Below are 18,921 nucleotides of genomic sequence, written 5' to 3' on the forward strand. Positions count from 1 at the left end.
ACTTGCTTGCTTGACATGAACGACTTCACGTCCAGCGGTAAATGCGTCGGAAGTCCGGATACGGGATTGCAATCCCCAATCCTTCCCAATCACAGTATGATCGAGGTTCCAAGCGGCAGACACGGAGAGCCCCAACTCGATTCCACTGACTCTCGCACTCTCGATGTCGTGGCGGAAGACTCCAGGCCCGGGGCCGATGAAATCGTCCAAGACAACGAGGTTGAAGGGTCCGAAGGCGTTCAAGCACCCACCAAGCCATCAGCCACTGGCCCCACGACAACCATGGACCCGGAAAATGTCACTTCGCAACCCTCAGTCATCGAGGAAGGCACAGCCCGCCCAATCCACATTCGCTCCTACAGCAAAGAGGAAGTCAAGCGCCAGGAGATCTCCCGCCACGACTCCAAAGCGTCCGTCTCCCCTGCTGCCCCCCAAATCCCCGTTCAACCCAAGAACAAGCTCTCAGACTCTATGCACGCGCCGAAAGACCCCGCCTTGCCTAGACCCAGAGCACCCCTCCCATGGCAACAATTCGTCTCCCGCAACGGCGGCTCCCCGGACCCCACCCTCCGCCGCACGATCCTCATCACCAACATCCCCACGAGCACCGCCCTCACCACCGTCCTCGACAACATCCAAGGCGGCCGCCTCCTCCGCATCCGCTACGTCGACACAGCAAGAATGCAAACCCTGCCCCCGATCGAAACCAACACCGTCATCGTCGAGTTCATCGCCAACATCGACGCGCGCCGCTTCTGCGCCTCCTACACCAAAGACTCGATGACTCTGCTCTCTGGTGGGAAAACGCACACCGCGAACGTAAGCCTGATCCCCACGGCCAGCAAGCCGATCCCCTTCTTCCTCTCCCGCGGCTTGCGCGAGGAAGGATGGTCGCGTGTGCTTTACGTGCACGGCGACATCGGCGCTGAAGAATTGGTCGGGAAGATCGAGATGGCGTGGGGTGCGCCGAGGCGCCCTTTGAGGACCAAGGAGGAGAGTGGGCTGATGACGCTCGAGTATACGGCCGTGGAGGATGCTGTGAGAGCGTTTGAGGTGTTGGGGCAGGAGCCGGCGGTGGAGGGGATGGGGGTAGGCTTTTTGCCGGATCCGTGTGCGATCGCGAGGGTGGTTGAGGTTGGTGGGGAGGGTGAGTGAGAGAGATTGTGGCTGTGACGATCTGGCGGTTTGGTCTGGTGTTCGGTGGAATCTGCGAGGCAGAGTGCTGGAGGTGAGAGAAATCAAACGGTGTATCGAGACGTCTGGAATGCGACTCTAGCAGTGTCCAAAGAAGCTGAGTAGCCAAAAAAAATTCAATCGGTCTATGAAAATCGTCCCTGCGTCAGCAATCGTTCCAGCTCATCTAGCCCCTCTCTTCCCCTAACAACCCACAGCCCCCCTCCCAAACCCCCTACTTCCTCGCCGGCCTAATCATAAGCGTATGCACCACATTCTCCTCGCGCCCCCACTCCCTCGCATCAAAATCCATGACCCCGACCTCCTCAAACCCCCACTTAGCATACAACCCCTTCCCCTTCGGACTACTCTCCAAATACGCCCTGAGTCCCAACTCATCCGCCCTCCTCAACCCATCCTCAAGCAACATCGCCCCGAGGCCCTTCCGCTGATGCCCCGGGTGCACAACCAAAATCGACAGAAGCATATACGGCTCGCCGCCGAAAATCTCCCGCCTCTTGCGCCCCAGCTCGCCGAAAAAAGCCCCCATGGCCTCTGCGTTGGCGCCCGGCGGCGGGTCGCGGTGTCCCTCTTCGTCTTCCCTGTCAAGCTCCGCCTCGGTCCTCTGGCGCGCGTGGATTTCCCACTTCGCCGTCGCGACGACCTGGCCGTCGGCTTCGACGGCTTTGACGAAGAGGAGCTCGTCCGGGTGCGCGGCGGCCTTTTGGATGGTTTTGACGTTCACGGCGGTCATGTGGGCGGCGGCGTCGGGCGGGCAGCCGGTGGGGTAGAAGACGGACATGAGGTCGGGGCCGAAGGCGGCGTTCATGAGGGCCGTTTGGGCGGGGGCGTCGGGGGGTGTCATGGGGGAGAGGGTTATGGGCATTTTGGCGGTGGTGGGTGGGTGGGTGTTGTTGGTGCGGTTGGTTTGGGGGTTGGGTGTGGTTTGTGATGTTGTGTCGTGAGTTGGAGCGTGTGTGTACGGTTGTATGGTGTAGTGTGAAATGTACCAAAAGATAGATTGGGAGATGGAGATGGAGAGAAAGAAGCAGACCTACCGGCGACCAGGTCTATATACACTTGATGAGTTGAAATCCTATACGAAGGATGACCGGTACGAGGATCTAGTCGGTACGAGCGCAGACGAAGGAACGAGTCATAACGCTTTCTTCAAGGTTAGGTTGCGCTCGTCGCTAGCTGAGCTGGGGTCTGGTGCCTCGGAGCTTGGGAGGGTCGCTGCGGTCGACGAAGTTGGGAGGCGGGGAGTTTTGGGAGTGGAGCCCGCGGGCTCCGAAGATCTCAGCTGCCTTGAGATTATTGAGGTTACCTACAAACACAGCCACTGCTAATCTTTGTGATCACGACAAGACGCGAAGGAAGCTTTGAGGCTGAGCGGACGACGTAAGACGGACGGATTCGCATACCACGAGGTGCCGGCTCCGCGGGACGCGAGATACGTACGTAGAGCATCCGATCAAATGCTCGGTTTGAAGAAGGTGCTTGACATTGCCTCAGTCAAAGTGTGGTCCTTCAAAGGTACATTCGAAAGTCTGTAAAAGAAACAGCGTCTGATTACTCATCTCTTTTGGAGAATCTGCGGTGAATGCTAGATAGTATCATGGATTATTCCGTACCAGCAGGGAGCAGGAGGGCCATCACCAGAGGCCTCACAACATGAGAGCCCTCGCTCAGCCCTGTAGTTCGATAACATTCTGAACATCACAATGAATTCACGTATTGAACTGAGATCGAGCTGTATTGCTTGGCAAGTTGCCGGTGTTTTTGAAATCAACCAGCTTCCTGAGTGAAAGGGCCGGGGGGCGCGTCAAGTGGATATATCTTTTCTCTCAGTGATGCCTTGATACGTGAATGACATGCAGTCTGACCGCTTAGTGATCTTCAAAAACCAAATCTCAATAACCAATCAACCCCTTCCCATCTCCACTCCTAAGCCCTGACCTTCACCTCCGACACCGTCATATCAACTGGCCACCTCGCCTCCATCTCCGCCTCCTCCGCCTCCCCCCACGCCATCGGCAACACCGCAAACGTCAAATAACTCGTATGCGTCTTGACCTCCGGCTCAGTCCTATGCACCAGCCTGCCCTCCTTGAACAGCTTCCTGCCCCCCAACTCCGCCCTGATCCCCTCCAGCCTCTCCGCCTTGCTCTGCACCTTGCCCGCTCCCGGCACGCCCGCCTTGCCCGCGTGGAACTCGCTCAGCTTCGCGTCGACCTCGCGCAGCCTGCTCAGCGACTCCTCGACCGTGGCCGGGTTGGAGTTGACGCCGCGCAGGCCTTCCTCTTTGATGCCGACGCGCTCGCGGCGCACGTCGAGGCGGCGGTTCTGCACCTCGACGGTCTGGATCTCGGTCCAGCCGGCTTTGCGCAGCGCGGAAGCCGTCGCGGTCACTTGCTCGATGCAGGGGGAGAAGGTGCAGATGTTGACGGCGGAGTTGGGGTCGAGGGGGGAGGTCGGGGAGGAGGAGCGGGAGAGGTGCTTGAGGGCCAGCCAGGGCATGGGGAGGTCGAGGAAGATGGCGTTGGCGCGGGGGGAGACGGCGGAGGGGAGCAGGAAGCCGTCGTTGTAGACGTCGCGGTGGTTGACGTGGACGAGGGGCTGCAGGCCGTGGGCGGAGATTTCGCTGCGGAGCGTGTCGACGCGGGGCGCGTGGTACTCGAAGCTGCAGACTTTGCCGTGGCTGGTGGTGTCGGAGGAGTCGGAGGGGTAGCCGTTGTAGACGGCGCGGGCGGCGGCGTGCGTGAAGCTGCCGCTGCCGGCGCCGGCTTCGATGAGCGTTTGTCCGGGCTTGACTTGCATGCGCTGCAGGATGTAGGAGTAGTCGGGCGTGTAGACGACTTGCGTGCGGTGGTCCAGGGAGTAGGTCCACGATTCGGGTGTCGGGGGAAGGACATGCATGAATCCGGATCCGGCCTCGACTGCTGCTTTCAAGGGAGGTTGGGGAGGTTTGATGGTGGGCTCGGGGGCGGCCTTCATCTTCTTCGTGGGTGATTCGGGCGGCTGCAGCTGTTCGTCGTCTGCTTTCCGCTTCTTCGAGTCTGCGGCGGCTTCATCTTGAGGCGGTTGCTCAGCAGGCTCAGACGCCGGCGTAGCAGTGCCGCTTTTTGCATTTTTTGTTTTACGTCCTCTAGTGCCGGTGTCGACCTTACTGGCGCGTACTTGGCTGCCCCAGGGAACGCCAATCAAGGTGCTGTGCGGGTAAGAGCCAAAGCGAGTGTTGGTAACAGCACCCTCTGCGTATCCATCGTTGGCAGTCGTTCGTAGTGTGACAGGAAGCAGACTGTCGCGCTTGACATGTAATATGGCCAGGGAGTCTGCCTGCGCTGTGAGTGGCGGGTGGAAAAAGGGCGATACGACGGGTGCTGGTTGTTGCTCTACCCCTTCCATGGCGGACATTGTTCGTGATTACTACCTTAGGTAGTAGTATTTTAGGCTACTGACAGGCTGCCTGCAGGTATCCGTATCCGCAACCCGACGTCAAGCTCATACAGCGCGTGCTCTGCGCAATCGACCGATGCCGAAGCGAGCCTCACAAAAAATCCACACTATCGATAGCGCGCACGGCCCAACTTCACATGGTTGAGCCGCGAAGTGTCTTGGAGCCGGCGGCAGAGAGGCCCAACCATTGACGCTGCCATGGAATATGGGAAGTATTCACTGAGGGGGGAAGCAGATGGTGGCAGGGCGTAGCAGTGCTATCAGTAGGCTTGGTCAATCAATCAGCCAAATTCAAGAGAGGGTAAATCAAATGCAGAGAGAAACAGCAGCAGCTCAGCAGTGACGTAGGCGGCTATCCTGAACACCCCATGGGCAGGTCCAGCTCGTCGCGGTGTGGAGAGTCGGAGATGGCTGGCGCTAGCGCGTCACTCAACCGACAACAAAACCTCCCCCCGGCCACTGCCGCCGTCGATACAGTAACAGCAGGCAGTAGTGCCAGGCCTGTCCTGCGTGGGGGCCGTAGACCGTGGGTGGAGGCGCCGGCAGCTCAGAGCTGTCGCTCGCATACGCGGTAAGTCCACCCGGCCTGGTACCTTGCCGATCTCTCACTCTCGCATGCCCTCATGATTATTTCCTCATCCTCCTCCTCCGCCGCACCTCCCCTCCAGTGCCTTTTCTGCCTTCCTCCCACCACTCTTCCCATCCTCCACGAGGGAAGCAGCAGGGGCGGCGAGTTCTTGCTCTAAACAATTGCCTACCACCTTGGCCTCACCTCCCATCAACCTCCTCGCCGTCTCGAATCCCGACCCCGCTACACCTAACATCTCTCCTCCACCGCACCTTTGCTCCTCGCCGCACCAGCCAGCATTGATACCAGGCTGGTATTCTGCACTCCATTCTGCTCACTTTCTAGCTTTGCCTGCTTGCGCCTTCGTTTCGCCCATAGCTTCGTCCAGAGGAGGCTCTGAAGCACCTCGTAACCTGCAAACATCACAATCATGGCGCCCGCACAGATCAATAACCCTACCGTCTACCTGCTTCCTCTCCGCGATGATGGCTCTCCGGACCTCCCCGGCGACCGCCCTTACATGTATCTGCCCGAGGTCACCAACCCCCACTACTGCGTCCGATTTGAGATTGAGGGCACCAGCTCCATCTGCCGCGAGGGAAGCCTCTGGGTGAATCTTCCCGGCAAGGGCGAGCAATTCGACCGCAAGAGTTTCAAGGAATACCAGTGCGTTGTGGCCGAGTTTCCATGCTGTTAGAGGGTGATTCTGACAAGATCCGCAGGCTGAAGCCCGATTTCAGCGGCACCATCTCCATTGATGTGCCTGTGTACCAAGCTGGCGCTTTCGAGTTCTACACCACCTACACCCCTCTTCCTAAATTCACCACCGCTCCCATTGACAAGCCCGAGCCGACGAGCACCAAGAAATACTACATCGATGTCGCCCCCCGCCTTCACATTGGCAAGTCCAAGCTGCCTCTGGACGCCATTTCCGTCATTTCCTGCTTGTCCAAATTCATGGGCAAATACCCTGAAGACTGGGACCGCCATCTCCATGGCATCAGCGAGCGTGGATACAACATGGTGCACTTCACCCCGCTTATGATCCGCGGTGAGAGCAACTCGCCCTACTCCCTCTACGACCAGCTCGCTTTCGACCCTGCATTTTTCCCCAATGGCGAGGCCGACATTTCGGAGATGACCACGAAGATGGAGAAAGAGTACAGCTTGCTTTCAATGACCGACGTGGTCTGGAATCACACCGCGAACAACAGCAAGTGGCTGGAGCACCACCCGGATGCTGGCTACAACCTCAAGACTGCTCCTCATCTGAGGCCAGCATACGAGCTTGACAGTGAAATGCTCAAGTACTCTGCTTCTCTTGCTTCAAGAGGCTTGCCCACGCACCTCAACAACGAAAGCGACTTGCAGAGGATTGTGGACGACATGGAGAGCACCGTCATTGGCGCTCTCAAGTTCTGGGAGTTCTACGTCGCAGATGTTGAGAAAGACTCCAAGGCGGCCACGGAAGCGTGGAAGAAGCACGACGTTGATTCTCAGCTGTCAGTCCCCGAAGACATTAGCAACTGGAGCCTCAAGCAAAAGGCGGACTGGCTGGTCGCCAATGCATTCGCTGGCACCGACCGCATGGGCGAGCGTTTCCGACGCAAGGCTATCCCGTCTAAGGCTGCCGCTCTGCTCCAGAAGCTCTTCGGCAAGTACAACGCTTCGGCCTACGACTTTAGCAGTGACGAAAGAAGCGCTTACGGCACCATGCACCGCTTTCTGAACGAAGTCAATCTCGCCTGGTACCGCGAGTTCAACGCCGATGTGGCAGCGATCAAGGAGCAAGTCTTCGGTCGCGCCAAGTACATGCGTCTTGAGCCCAACGGCCCGAAGATTGGAGACATCACCAACGAGAATCCTCTCATCGAGTCCTACTTCACGAGACTCCCCAAGAACGACGTCACCGCAAAGCACGACGCTGATTCTCTCGCTCTGGCCAACAACGGTTGGGTCTGGGCTGCAGATGTCATGAAAGACAATGCTGGACCGCTCTCCAAGGTTTTCCTTCGCCGTGAGCTCATAGTCTGGGGTGACTGCGTGAAGCTGCGCTATGGCTCTGGACCTGAGGACTCGCCTTACCTCTGGGAGCACATGACCAAGTACACCCAAATGATGGCGAAACACTTCAACGCTTTCCGCATCGACAACTGCCACTCGACCCCCTCACACGTGGCTGAGCACATGCTTGACTCCGCTCGCCAGGTTCGCCATGACCTGGTCGTCGCGGCTGAGCTTTTCTCCGGAAACGAAGACATCGACTTCCTCTACTGCCAAAAGCTCGGCATTTCCTTCCTGATTCGCGAGGCTATGCAGGTCTGGTCGACCGCTGAGATGTCTCGTCTTGTCCATATCAACTGCGGCCGCCCGGTTGGAAGCTTGGAGCTCGATGACATCTCTGGCCTAGACAAGCCTACTGCTAACGGTGCTCTCGCCGAAGGTGAATCACCGACTGGACACGAGATCGTCCACAAGATCATCCCCTCCAAGATCCACGCTTTGTTGATGGACTGCACTCACGACAACGAAACGCCTATGCAGCGGCGCGATGGCCGTGACACGCTGACCAACTCTGCCCTCGTCGCCATGTGCGCCTCCGCTTCTGGATCCGTGTTCGGCATGGACGAATGCTACCCCGAGCTGGTCGACCTGGTTCATGAGACCCGGCCGTACACAAGCCCGTACAGCAACCTCAAGCACGATGAAAGCATGAGGATCGGTGCCGGCGAGGGCGCAGGTAGCATCAAGAAGTTGATGAACCAGCTGCACCAAATCATGGGTATGGACGGCTACAACGAGTGCCACGTTCACCACGACGGCGAGTACATCACTGTGCACCGTCTGCACCCCAAGTCTCGCAAGGGCTACTACCTCATCGCACACACTGCTTTCCCTGGCTACGGTAATGGAAATGGCGGCTTCGGAGCACAGACTCTTACTGGGACGAAGGCCAAACTTCTCGGCGCGTGGAACCTGGAGTGCGATCAGAGCGAGGAGGCGAAGAAGGCGGCCATCCACGACAAGGTGCTGCGCGGTGTTCCTTCCCACACCAAGGACATTCGCGGTATCAGGATTGACGGCGAGGGCCATGATAGCATCATCCGCATCCCCAACAACTTCCCCCCTGGCTCCATCGCCGTCTTCGAGACCTGGATTCCTGCCGCTGAGCACAGCGAGGGCTTGGATAAGTTTGTCACCTCTGGCGCTCGCGATGCGTTCAAGGACGTCGGGCTTACTGATCTCAACGCCATCATGTACCGCGCAGATGCCGAAGAGCGTACTGCATCTGGCGGTGCCGACGGAGTCTACAGCATCCCAAACTTTGGGCCCCTCGTCTACTGTGGACTGCAGGGTTGGTGGTCGGTGCTTCGCGATGTCATTGCGAAGAACGACCTTGGCCACCCCATCTGCGAGCACCTCCGCAATGGCCAGTGGGCTCTCGACTACATTGTCAACCGCCTTGACAAGCATGCCCAGGACCCTCTGTACACCAACCTGAAGGGCCCGGCTGACTGGCTCCGCTCGCGCTTCGACGCCATCCGCAAGCTCCCCTCGTTCCTCCTGCCCCGCTACTTTGCTCTTGTCATGCGCACTGCCTACAAGGCTGGTTTCGAGCGTGGCATTGAGCTGATGAACGACAATGTCAAGCACGGCCAGCACTTCCTGAAGTCATTGGCCATGGTTTCCTACCAGGTCCAAGGCTACATGCCTAACGCGTCGCTCTGGCCTGATAAGCTCGTGCCATCTCTCGCAGCCGGTCTGCCTCACTTCGCCCAGGACTGGGCTCGCTGCTGGGGTAGAGACATCATGATCGCCATGCGCGGTCTGCTCCTTTGTACTGGCCGCTATGCCGATGCTCGTGAGCACCTCATGTGCTTCGCCTCCGTCGTCAAGCATGGTATGATCCCTAATCTTCTCGGATCGGGCAAGCTGCCTCGTTACAACAGCAGAGACTCCGTGTGGTTCTTCCTCCAGAACATTCAAGACTACGTCACCTTGGTCCCCAACGGTGAAGAGATTTTGAAGGAGGAGGTCAAGCGCCGATTCCTGCCCTACAACGATGAGTGGTTCCCTTGGGACGACCCCCGCGCCTACTCCAAGACCAGCACCATCGAGGACGTGATCCAGGAATGTCTCCAGCGCCATGCCTCCGGTATGCACTTCCGCGAGTACAACGCGGGCTCCGACCTCGACAGCCAAATGCTCGACCCGGGCTTCAACATCGACATCGAGGTCGACTGGAAGACCGGCCTCATCTTCGGCGGCAACGAATGGAACTGCGGCACCTGGATGGACAAGATGGGCGAGTCGACCAAAGCCGGCAACAAAGGCCACCCGGGCACCAGCCGCGACGGCGCCCCCGTAGAAATAACAGGCCTGCTCTACAGCGCCCTCGCCTGGGTCTCGCAGCTCAAATCTGCCGGCCACTTCAAATACGACGGCGTCACGACCTCCAAAGGCGACCTGATCACCTACTCCGCCTGGGCCTCCAAGATCAAAGAGCACTTCGAGCACTGCTACTACATCCCCGCGGACGACGCCGAATTCCCGCACTTCGACGTCAACCCGAAAATCGTCAACCGCCGCGCCATCTACAAGGACGTCTACCGCGGCGCCAAAGAGTACCGCGACTACCAGCTGCGCCCCAACTTCCCCATCGCCATGGCCGTGGCGCCCGACCTCTTCGACCCCGCCCACGCCCTCGCGGCCCTCGAGCAAGTCGACGCGCACCTCGCCGGCCCCCGCGGCATGGCCACCCTCGACCCCGCCGACCACGAGTACCACCCCAACTACATCAACAGCGACGACAGCGAGAACTACCACACCGCCAAGGGGCGCAACTACCACTCCGGGCCCGAGTGGGAGTGGCCCAGGGGTTTCTTCCTGCGCGCGCTGCTGAAGTTCGACCTGCAGAGGCGGAGGACGCGCGAGGAGAGGGTGGAGGCTTTCCAGCAGGTCACGCAGAGGCTGAGGGGCGTCATGCAGGAGATCAAGGAGAGCCCGTGGGCGGGACTGACGGAGCTGACGAATGAGAAGGGGGCGTTTTGTGGGGATTCGGTGAGTTCTTCTGTGCATTCTGAACTTGTTTGTGGGAGAGGTTTGGGGGTTTTTGCTAACGCCGTTTGACAGTGTCCGACCCAAGCGTGGTCAGCAGGGTGCATAATCGACCTCTACGACGACGCGAGCAAGTATGGATTGGATCCGCCGGCGCAGTGAGCGATGCGCTTTTTCGACGGCGTCGAACGCTACAACCCTAACCCTATGCTCTGGAGCGGTAGCGGGTCGATGCGGCTGTGCGATGGAAGTGGAAACCTGAGATGAGGGTTCTCTGGTGGAGAAGGTGTTGCACAAAGCGGGCGGGGGAAATTGATAGACGTGCGAGATGGTTATGAAGACGATTATTGTTACCTTACGAGGACGAAGACCTACGTAAATACAAAGCTTCCTGAAACCTTCAATATGTTTTAAGTGGCTTTCCCTCTGATGATAGTGGACCAGGATGCTGAATGTGACCTTGTAGCAGGGCCCCCTCGTACGAATGGTGGAGGACGAATCTGATCGATCTCGCTTGTTCGTCTTTGATTGACCCTCGCCGTTGCTTTCTGGCGAGAAAGTATAAACGTCTCGAAGTATTGAGTGGGGGATTAAAATGATGCGATGACTTCGCCGGTTCCTAGTAATTCTTTACAGGAGTGAGGTCCGAAATCGACCCCCCTGGAGTGGCTGAAAGATCGCGGAAAGGGTAGATTTTTTGCTCACAATCCAGCAGGCGAAAAATGCTGAACTTATTCCGAAGACACTCAATTAGATGCCCGAGGACATTTTCTCAAGTAATGCGGAAGGTTCGGACGCTTGTCCATCTTAGAGGTGAGTTAGAACTTACCTCAAAATATGGAGGAAGTATTCCAAACGATGAAAGACGCGCCTGTCTGCATACACCCTGGCGTTGCAGGTGTTCCGCGCCTGGCTGTGACCGCGCTGACCACCATTTCGCGAGGTACAGTACTGAACCCCTCTCGACAGCCCCGTCGACGTCCCCAGCTTCAAGCCCTGCACTCCTGTGAGACGAGGTACCTCAACCGATCGTCGCCCGGCCTCTCTATCCCCCGCGGGGCTCCCACACGCAGACCCCGCACCTCACTTACCGCCTTGGCGCTGTCATCAAGCATCCTTCCGCGCGTGCTTTGGCGAAGCTTGACCCCTGTTGGCAGAGCTTAGGCTTCAGGCCGCCTCGGCTGCCTGATAGCCTACCATGCGGCTCCTGCCCTCAACCAATGGTGAGCGAGTGAAGACCTCGGTGTCGTCGCGTGGGCTTCACGATGTCGCGGTGCGGGCGTGGGATCTGCGTGGCGATCGCGGAGGGGATTAGGAAGGAGAGCGCAAGTGGAGGTTGGTAAGCAAAGGGCTGTCGCGCTTTTCTTTTTGGGGTTTCGTTTTCTTGGTTCTGCTGTTTGACCACTCTGGACTTTGTGTTCTGCTCGTTAAGTGAGGTGACGATATCATGGCTTTGACGATGGATCACAAGCGAGACAGTGACAGCGACAAAGGGAGAGGAGTCGGCGGCTTCTCTTTCGACAACGAGAAAGGCGAAGGAGCAACCCACGCCGAACATCAGGACAGCCTCCCCGGCTTCGACGACCCAGACGCCGGGAAAAGCGACGAAGAGCGCGCAGCAATTGTATCAAAACCCCCCCAAAGACACCACCTGCCCGGCTAACCAACCCACCAGGACCGCAAACTTGTCCGCAAGCTCGACATCAAAATCATCCCCTGGCTGACCTTCCTATACCTCGTCTCCTTCCTCGACCGCACCAACATCGGCAACGCCAAAGTCGACGGCCTGCAAGAAGACCTAGGCATGTCTAACGGGCAGTACAACGCCGCACTATCCCTCTTCTTCCTCTCCTACGCCGGCTTCGAACCCCTGACCAACATCCTGCTCAAGCGCCTGCGGCCCTCCGTTTTCATCCCCGCCATTATGGTGCTGTGGGGGATCGTGATGACGACCATGGGCCTCGTGCACAATGCCGCGGGGCTCATGGCGGCGCGCTTCTTCCTGGGCGTGGCGGAGGCGGGGCTGTTCCCTGGCGTGGCGTATTACTTGTCTTGCTGGTATAAGAGGAGCGAGTTTGGCGTGCGGTCGGCGGTTTTCTTCTCGGCGGCGGCGTTGGCGGGCAGTTTTGGTGGATTGTTGGCGGCGGCCATTGCGCAGATGAGAGGGATCGGGGGCAAGCCTGGGTGGGCTTGGATTTTCATCTTGGTAGGTTGCTGCGTCTGGTTTTTCTCCGTGGCTTGGGTTGTGTATCAACGCTGCGCGGTTTGGTCACGGTTGGCTGACACTTCACTTCACAGGAGGGCCTCGCCACTGTCCTCATCGGCATCGCGAGCTACTGGCTCGTCCACGATTTTCCAGACGACGCCAAGTTCCTATCAAACGACGACCGCAAGCGTGTACTGAGGCGACTGAAAGCCGACGGGCAGGCGTCCGCTGAGCGTGAGGAGTTTAAGATGGCGTACTTCTGGGCGTCGGTTAAGGACTGGAAGACGTGGGCTTTTGCCATCATCTACATGGGCTGCGACGGCTCTTTGTATGCCTTCTCCTTGTTTTTGCCTTCAATCATTCAGCAGCTCGGCTACTCTAGCACGAGAGCGAATTTGCTGTCCGTACCGCCCTACGCAGGTAAGTTATCCTTTATCCGATCGATTAAAGCAACGCCGCCCCCTCCATCTCGCCATCAGCTAACCCTTCCCAGCCGCCGCGATAATCACAGTCTTCATCGGCTGGTACGCGGACCGCACGCGCCAACGCGGCCTCTGCAACATCGGCATCTCCCTAATCGGCATTGCGGGCTTCGCCATGCTCCTAGGTTCGCCCTCCTCGCCCTCCTACGCCGGCGTCAAATACGCCGGCACCTTCCTCGGCGCCGTGGGGATCTACCCGTGCATCGCCAACACGATCTCGTGGTGCGCCAACAATACTGAGGGCGTGTATAAGCGCGGCGTCACGCTGGGGTTTGTGATCGGATGGGGCAATCTAAACGGTATTGTGGCGAGCAATATCTACCGCGCGCAGGACAAGCCCGGGTATAAGTTGGGACATGGCGTGGTGTTGGCTTATTTGGCGCTGTTTTTGTTGGGGGGCAGTTTGGTGACGTACTTTGCGCTGAGGGGGGAAAATGCGAAGAGGAGGAAGGGGGTGAGAAATGGGATGTTGGAGGGATTGAGTGGGGAGGAGGTGAAGGTTAGGGGCGATAAGAGGTGAGTTGAGATTCGTTCTTCTGTTTCGGAATCTGGATCTTGGAATGTGGTTCGAATTGATTGCTGACCATGTGCAGGCCGGACTTCATCTATACGCTGTGAGCGAGTCGTGCCGCTGTTCTTGGTCAATCTGCAGCGATCCGACTCGTGCGCGACATCATTTGGTTTGAAAGGACTTAGCTCGACTTACTCAGGTGAGAGCTAAAGAGAATGCGTATTTGTCTTTCCATACGAGATGGAATTAAGGGAGTTGACTTATCATTGAATATCGTTGCATCGTCATTTCTTCTCCAAGTCCCACCTGTAGGCGTGCTCCTCTGACGCACCCCGGAACTATCCTCAGACTGCAAGCTCTACCTCCAACGAGTCCCATGTTCCTCAACCCTCCTCCCCCTTCAACATACCTCTCCGCTCCTCCTCCAACCTCCTCTTAAACGCCTCACAACTCCTCCTCACACCCTCGCTCAACCCAACCCTAGGCCTATAACCCAACACTCTAACCGCCTTCTCAGGACTTGCATAATGCGTCCGATACCCATCTTTAACACTCCCTCGATCCAACGTCGCCCTGCGCCCCGTAACCCACGTCAGCACCTCCAACACCCACGCCACAACGACCGCCAGCGTAACCGGCACATGCACCCTCACGCGCGGCTCGTGCCCGAACTGCGCCCACACGAACGCCAGAAAATCCCAGAAATACGCGGGCTCGTGGTTCGTGACGAAGATCGCTTCGCCGGCTGCGGTCCCAGCTCCGCCAGGAAGGAGGTTCTCGATCGCCAGTACGTGCGCGTCCACGGCGTTCGAGATGTACACCCAGTCATAGAGGTTGTGGCCATCGCCGATGATGAAGTGCGTCTCGCCTTTGGCGATGAGGTCGTGCAGGAGGCTGAGGACCTGGGTGTCGTCGGGGCCGATGACGGTGCAGGGTCTCAGGGCGCAGGCCTTGAGGCCGCGCTGGGCGTTGGAAGGTGAGAGGACGAAGGCTTCGGCGAGGCCTTTGGAGCGGCCGTAGTGTAGGGTTGCGAGGCCGGTGGGCGTGGTGTCTTCGTGCATGTTGTGGTAGTCGTGGTCGAGGTCGTCGATGATTGCGGTCACGCTGGAGGTGTAGACGAAGCGGGTGCAGCCGGCGGCGAGGGTGGCGTTGAGGATGTGGACGGTGCCATCGTAGTTGATGGCCTTGACGCGTTGCCAGTCGGAGTCTTTCGTGCTGTAGCGGAGTTCTCTGCTGGTGACTATGCCTGCCGTGTGGACGACGAGGTCCGGATGGTAGTTGGAGAAAGCGGCCTTGACGCTGGCTTCGGAGCGGATGTCGATTTGGAAGAATTGGTCGATTATCTGCCGTATGTCTTCATCCGGTGGGTGGATGTCCAGGGCGTCGATGGTCCATGTCGGATGTTTTTCGTTCAATGCTTTGATGACGGCGCGTCCGAGGAAGCCGCTGCCGCCTGTGACGAGGATCCGGAACGTTGCCATGTGCAAATTGTCACTGCGATCGATTGAAACTTCACAACATTACCACTATGCACCGCGATGAGTTTGCAGTATCTGCAGAGGCCGAGGTGCAACGCTATCGTATGATTTGACGATTCGAGCATAGTGCTTATTCATCCTCCGCTTCGATGTCTCGTTTCGTCAGATTTGCCACCAATCCCGTCATGCCAGTATGGGATTTCACAGAATCAGAAATAATTGATGAGAGATACCTTGTGCAACACTGTACAGCGTGCTGAATTTTGTCGTACTCATGTATGCTCATGTCTCTAATACTACCTTTACATACGCTCTCTTCTTCTCGGAGCAGCGCGGATAATGTTGTCCACGCGAAGCAGGAGCTCGGCAGCCTCGGATGCCGAGTTGACGACGGCGCGCTTGAGCTTGTAGCTCTCGATAACACCCAGCTGGCGCATGTCTGCCACCGCACCGCCCGGAGTCATCAGGTCGAGACCCGAGCTGCTCATGCCGGAGTAGACGGCCTTGCGCAGGCGGGCAACGAGGTCTGAGGAGTCGAGACCGGCGTTGTCTGCGAGGATGGTGGGGAGCTGGCGGAGAGCCTTGGAGAAGGAGTCGACGGCAAGCGCTTTCTTGCCCGCGACGTTCTGCGCCGCCTGGTCGACGGCCTTGGCCATGTTCATCTCTGCCGAACCACCGCCGAGGGTAGTGCGCGGGTTGGCAACGGTCTGAGAGAGGACGGCGAGAGCGTCGTGGAGGGAACGCTCGGCTTCGTCGAGCAGCTGCTCAGTAGCACCACGGAGAACGACAGTGCAGGCTCTGCCGGCTGCCACACCAGAGAAGCGGATGAGGGTGTCCTCGCCGATGATGACCTCCTCGATGACATCGCAGTGGCCGAGCTTGACGTGCTCGGGGTGGTCGAAAGTGCTGGTGATCTCAGCGCCAGTAACAAGCGCGAGACGCTCCACACCGTCAAAGTCGGCGTGCTCGATGGAAGCAATGCCGGCGTCAGAGAACAGCTGCTCAGGCCAGTTGTAGATAAGCTGCCTGTTGACGAAGCAGTTGATTCCATGACCCTTGATGCGCTCAACCTTAGCCTTCATCTTCTCACGCTCCGCCTTCTCCAGCTCAGCCAGCTTGCCCGTGCCCTCAACCTTCACTCTCGCACCGAAAATCTTAACTTTGTCCGTATCCATGCTAGTGTTCGCAACCATGATCTTGGCGTTCTCCACGCGCTTGGGCTGGTTCACGCCGAACTTTTTGTCCAGAATGAAGCCAGGGTCGAGGTATGAATCTGAAAGTTTGCCGCCGGCCTTCTTGATGATCTGAATGTTGGTGAGATCCGTAGCACCGCGCATACGAAGCACGGCATCGGTAGCGAGGTTAGCGAAGTATTCGCGGTCCTGAGACAGAACCTTGGAGCTCAGTGTCGTGCGCGCGATCGAAACGAGGTCCTCGCGGAACTTCTCCTGGTTCGAGCTGTTGTCCACGCTCGACTCCTCAAGTGCCTTCAGCGCAGCCGCGCTCGCTATCCGGTAACCCTCAATGATCGTCTGCGGGTGAATCTTCTGGTCCACGAGCTTCTCGGCCTCGCGAAGGAGCTCAGCGGCCAGAACAGCTACACTCGTGGTACCGTCTCCCACTTCGTCATCTTGAACTTTTGAGATGTTGACCAGAACCTTCGCCGCTGCGTTGTCGAGTGCTATGCTCTTGAGGATGGTTGCACCGTCGTTTGTGACCATGACCGTGCCTGTGCTTGCCGACTGCAGAATCTTGTCCATGCCCTTGGGGCCCAGTGTTGACTTCACAAGGTCGCCAACCGCGATCGCACCAACGAAGGAGCCTGAAGAAGGTTAGATGGGTGCTCCATCGATTCTCCATAGACACAAAACATACTAAGACGGGCGTTCTCGCCCTTCTCCTCCTGGACATCCTCAGCGAAGATGCTAGCCTGTGCCAGTGTCAGTCAAAATTCTGCGAATCGAACACAAGCCAGCGTACCATTGTAGCGAATTTGAGCCGTCCGGGTTATGTAGTAGTCGGACGGGAGCTCGGTGTGGGTGGTGAGGGGGTATTTGGAGGATGTTGGAGGGGTCCAGGTGTTTCTGTCGGCCAGCGGCTTCCAAACTTTCCAGATTCGCGACTCACGTTGCTCGACGCGGAGACTGTGCGCCGGGCGCCAGCCTTGGGGAGCTTCGGCCTGCGCAACAACGTCACCAATCAACAAATCCTCCACCCTCTGTCGCGACAATGATCAAGCGATCGGCTGACGAGCCCCTTGAAGATGCGACCACTGTTGCATCTCCCGCTTCGAAACGGGTGCGAGTCGACGATGTCGCCGACCAGGATCTCCCTCCGCCTCCCCCGCCAGCAGAGCCCTCCGTCGCAAACGGTCACTCGGCCTCGAATGGCGCACAACCAACACAACAAAGCTCTGAGAATGAGCGTGTGGGTCTCGAAGACCTCGACGACGAAGACCTCGACGAGCCCGTGCCTAGCGCGCGACAACGAGAGCCCGCCGAGGGCTACAGCGACCTTTACCTCGACACAATAGACCGTGCGAGACTGGACTTCGATTTCGAAAAGCTGTGTTCGGTGACTTTGAGCAACATCAATGTCTACGCTTGTCTGGTTTGCGGGAAGTACTTCACAGGGAGAGGGCACAAGACGCCGGCATACTTCCACGCGCTGGAGGTAGGCCACCATGTATATATAAACATGGAGACGAAGAAGGTTTACGTGCTGCCTGAAGGTTACGAGGTCAAGAGCGGCAGTCTCAATGATATCAAGATCGTGGTGGATCCAAAATTCACGCCTGAAGAGGTGAAGACACTGGACAAGCGACGAGAACCATCGTGGGATCTGCTAGGAAAGAAGTACATACCCGGATTCGTCGGCCTGAACAACATCAAGGCGAATGACTACCACAATGCCGTCGTACAGTCACTGGCACACGTGGCGCCTCTCCGGAATTTCTTCATGCTCGAAGACTTTTCATCAAGACCGCAACTGGCCCAGCGCTTCAGCATTCTCATTCGCAAAATCTGGAACTCAAGAGCGTTCAAATCGCATGTCAGCCCGCACGAGCTAATGCAAGAGATCAGCTCGCGGTCAAGCAAAAAATTCACACTGACAGAACAATCCGATCCTGCGGAGTTCCTCAGCTGGTTCCTGAACAATCTCCACCTTTCGCTCGGCGGCAGCAAGACCAAGCCCAAGTCCTCCATCGTGCAAACAATTTTTCAAGGCTCCATCAAGATCGAGTCTCAATCGATCACCGCGCGCGCAGATGCCGGCGACCGCCTGCGCTTCGAAGACACCGCGATCAAATCGCAAACATCACCCTTCATGATCCTCACGCTCGACTTGCCACCCGCGCCTCTGTTCCAAGACGACACGGACAAGAACATCATCCCGCAAGTACCCCTGACGACCGTGCTGAACAAGTACAACGGCATCACAGCGCAGGAGAAGATGAACAACCGCGTGCGGTACCGCCTGCTGCACCCGCTGCCGCCGTTCCTGATCATGCACGTTAAGCGCTTCGAGTCCAACAAGTTCCTGCAGTCCCAGCGCAACCCGACCATTGTCACGTTTAACCCCCGTGCTCTCGACATGTCGCCGTACGTTGAGCCCAACCCTAAATTGCATCCGCTCAACGAGCCGATCATCTACGATCTCGTGGCGAACATCACCCACGAAGGTGTGAAGGTGCGAGACGACTCGGTTGAGGGCGAGGCGGAGAGAAAGGTGTGGAGGGCGCAGGTGAAAGAGGGCGGTGGCGAGGGCGCGCAGCAGCAGTGGTGGGAGATGCAGGATTTGTATGTTGATAAGGTCAATGCGGACCTGCTGAGCACGAAGGAGGCCTATGTCATGGTCTGGGAGCGGAGGAAGGCTGGGAAGGGGAAGTCGAAGGCAACATAAGCCTTTCTGACTTTTAGGGACTGTACATTATGAGGAAAAGGCTGTATGTTATCGGAGCACGCCGTCGATTTGACGACATGGAT

At 57.9% G+C, this 18,921-nt stretch overlaps 7 protein-coding genes across 7 annotated transcripts; 3 read left to right on the forward strand and 4 right to left on the reverse strand.

The window, feature by feature from the left end:
* Nucleotides 1-1,408: 1,408 nt before the first annotated feature.
* WHR41_02818 (uncharacterized protein) lies at nucleotides 1,409-2,059 on the reverse strand (the record flags this gene model as incomplete). The annotated part of the gene is made up of 1 exon (XM_069371424.1): nucleotides 1,409-2,059. The coding sequence occupies one exon, from the start codon at nucleotides 2,057-2,059 to the stop codon at nucleotides 1,409-1,411; it is 651 nt and encodes a 216-aa protein (XP_069231615.1).
* A 1,061-nt stretch (nucleotides 2,060-3,120) lies between these two features.
* WHR41_02819 (uncharacterized protein) lies at nucleotides 3,121-4,590 on the reverse strand (the record flags this gene model as incomplete). The annotated part of the gene is made up of 1 exon (XM_069371425.1): nucleotides 3,121-4,590. The coding sequence occupies one exon, from the start codon at nucleotides 4,588-4,590 to the stop codon at nucleotides 3,121-3,123; it is 1,470 nt and encodes a 489-aa protein (XP_069231614.1).
* Nucleotides 4,591-5,630: 1,040 nt separating this feature from the next.
* Nucleotides 5,631-10,420, forward strand: WHR41_02820 (uncharacterized protein; the record flags this gene model as incomplete). Its single annotated transcript, XM_069371426.1, has 3 exons — nucleotides 5,631-5,866; nucleotides 5,923-10,261; nucleotides 10,334-10,420. 3 exons carry the CDS (start codon nucleotides 5,631-5,633, stop codon nucleotides 10,418-10,420), a joined length of 4,662 nt encoding a protein of 1,553 aa, XP_069231424.1.
* A 1,136-nt stretch (nucleotides 10,421-11,556) lies between these two features.
* On the forward strand, nucleotides 11,557-13,631 carry WHR41_02821 (uncharacterized protein). Its single transcript, XM_069371427.1, has 5 exons — nucleotides 11,557-11,882; nucleotides 11,934-12,464; nucleotides 12,557-12,884; nucleotides 12,958-13,462; nucleotides 13,540-13,631. The coding sequence occupies exons 1-5, from the start codon at nucleotides 11,706-11,708 to the stop codon at nucleotides 13,562-13,564; spliced, it is 1,566 nt and encodes a 521-aa protein (XP_069231425.1). The 5' UTR covers nucleotides 11,557-11,705; the 3' UTR covers nucleotides 13,565-13,631.
* A 209-nt stretch (nucleotides 13,632-13,840) lies between these two features.
* On the reverse strand, nucleotides 13,841-14,938 carry WHR41_02822 (uncharacterized protein; the record flags this gene model as incomplete). The annotated part of the gene is made up of 1 exon (XM_069371428.1): nucleotides 13,841-14,938. The coding sequence occupies one exon, from the start codon at nucleotides 14,936-14,938 to the stop codon at nucleotides 13,841-13,843; it is 1,098 nt and encodes a 365-aa protein (XP_069231347.1).
* A 227-nt stretch (nucleotides 14,939-15,165) lies between these two features.
* On the reverse strand, nucleotides 15,166-17,012 carry cct2 (putative T-complex protein 1 subunit beta). The gene is made up of 3 exons (XM_069371429.1): nucleotides 16,916-17,012; nucleotides 16,811-16,865; nucleotides 15,166-16,757 (listed from the first exon to the last, which is right to left on the reverse strand). Exons 1-3 carry the CDS (start codon nucleotides 16,916-16,918, stop codon nucleotides 15,238-15,240), a joined length of 1,578 nt encoding a protein of 525 aa, XP_069231348.1. The 5' UTR covers nucleotides 16,919-17,012; the 3' UTR covers nucleotides 15,166-15,237.
* A 152-nt stretch (nucleotides 17,013-17,164) lies between these two features.
* WHR41_02824 (uncharacterized protein) lies at nucleotides 17,165-18,838 on the forward strand (the record flags this gene model as incomplete). The annotated part of the gene is made up of 1 exon (XM_069371430.1): nucleotides 17,165-18,838. One exon carries the CDS (start codon nucleotides 17,165-17,167, stop codon nucleotides 18,836-18,838), a length of 1,674 nt encoding a protein of 557 aa, XP_069231345.1.
* Nucleotides 18,839-18,921: the final 83 nt, after the last annotated feature.

The sequence above is a fragment of the Cladosporium halotolerans genome (genome assembly GCF_011745625.1).
Source record: "Cladosporium halotolerans strain TM138-S3 chromosome Unknown Sca7, whole genome shotgun sequence".
Lineage (NCBI taxonomy): Eukaryota > Fungi > Ascomycota > Dothideomycetes > Cladosporiales > Cladosporiaceae > Cladosporium > Cladosporium halotolerans.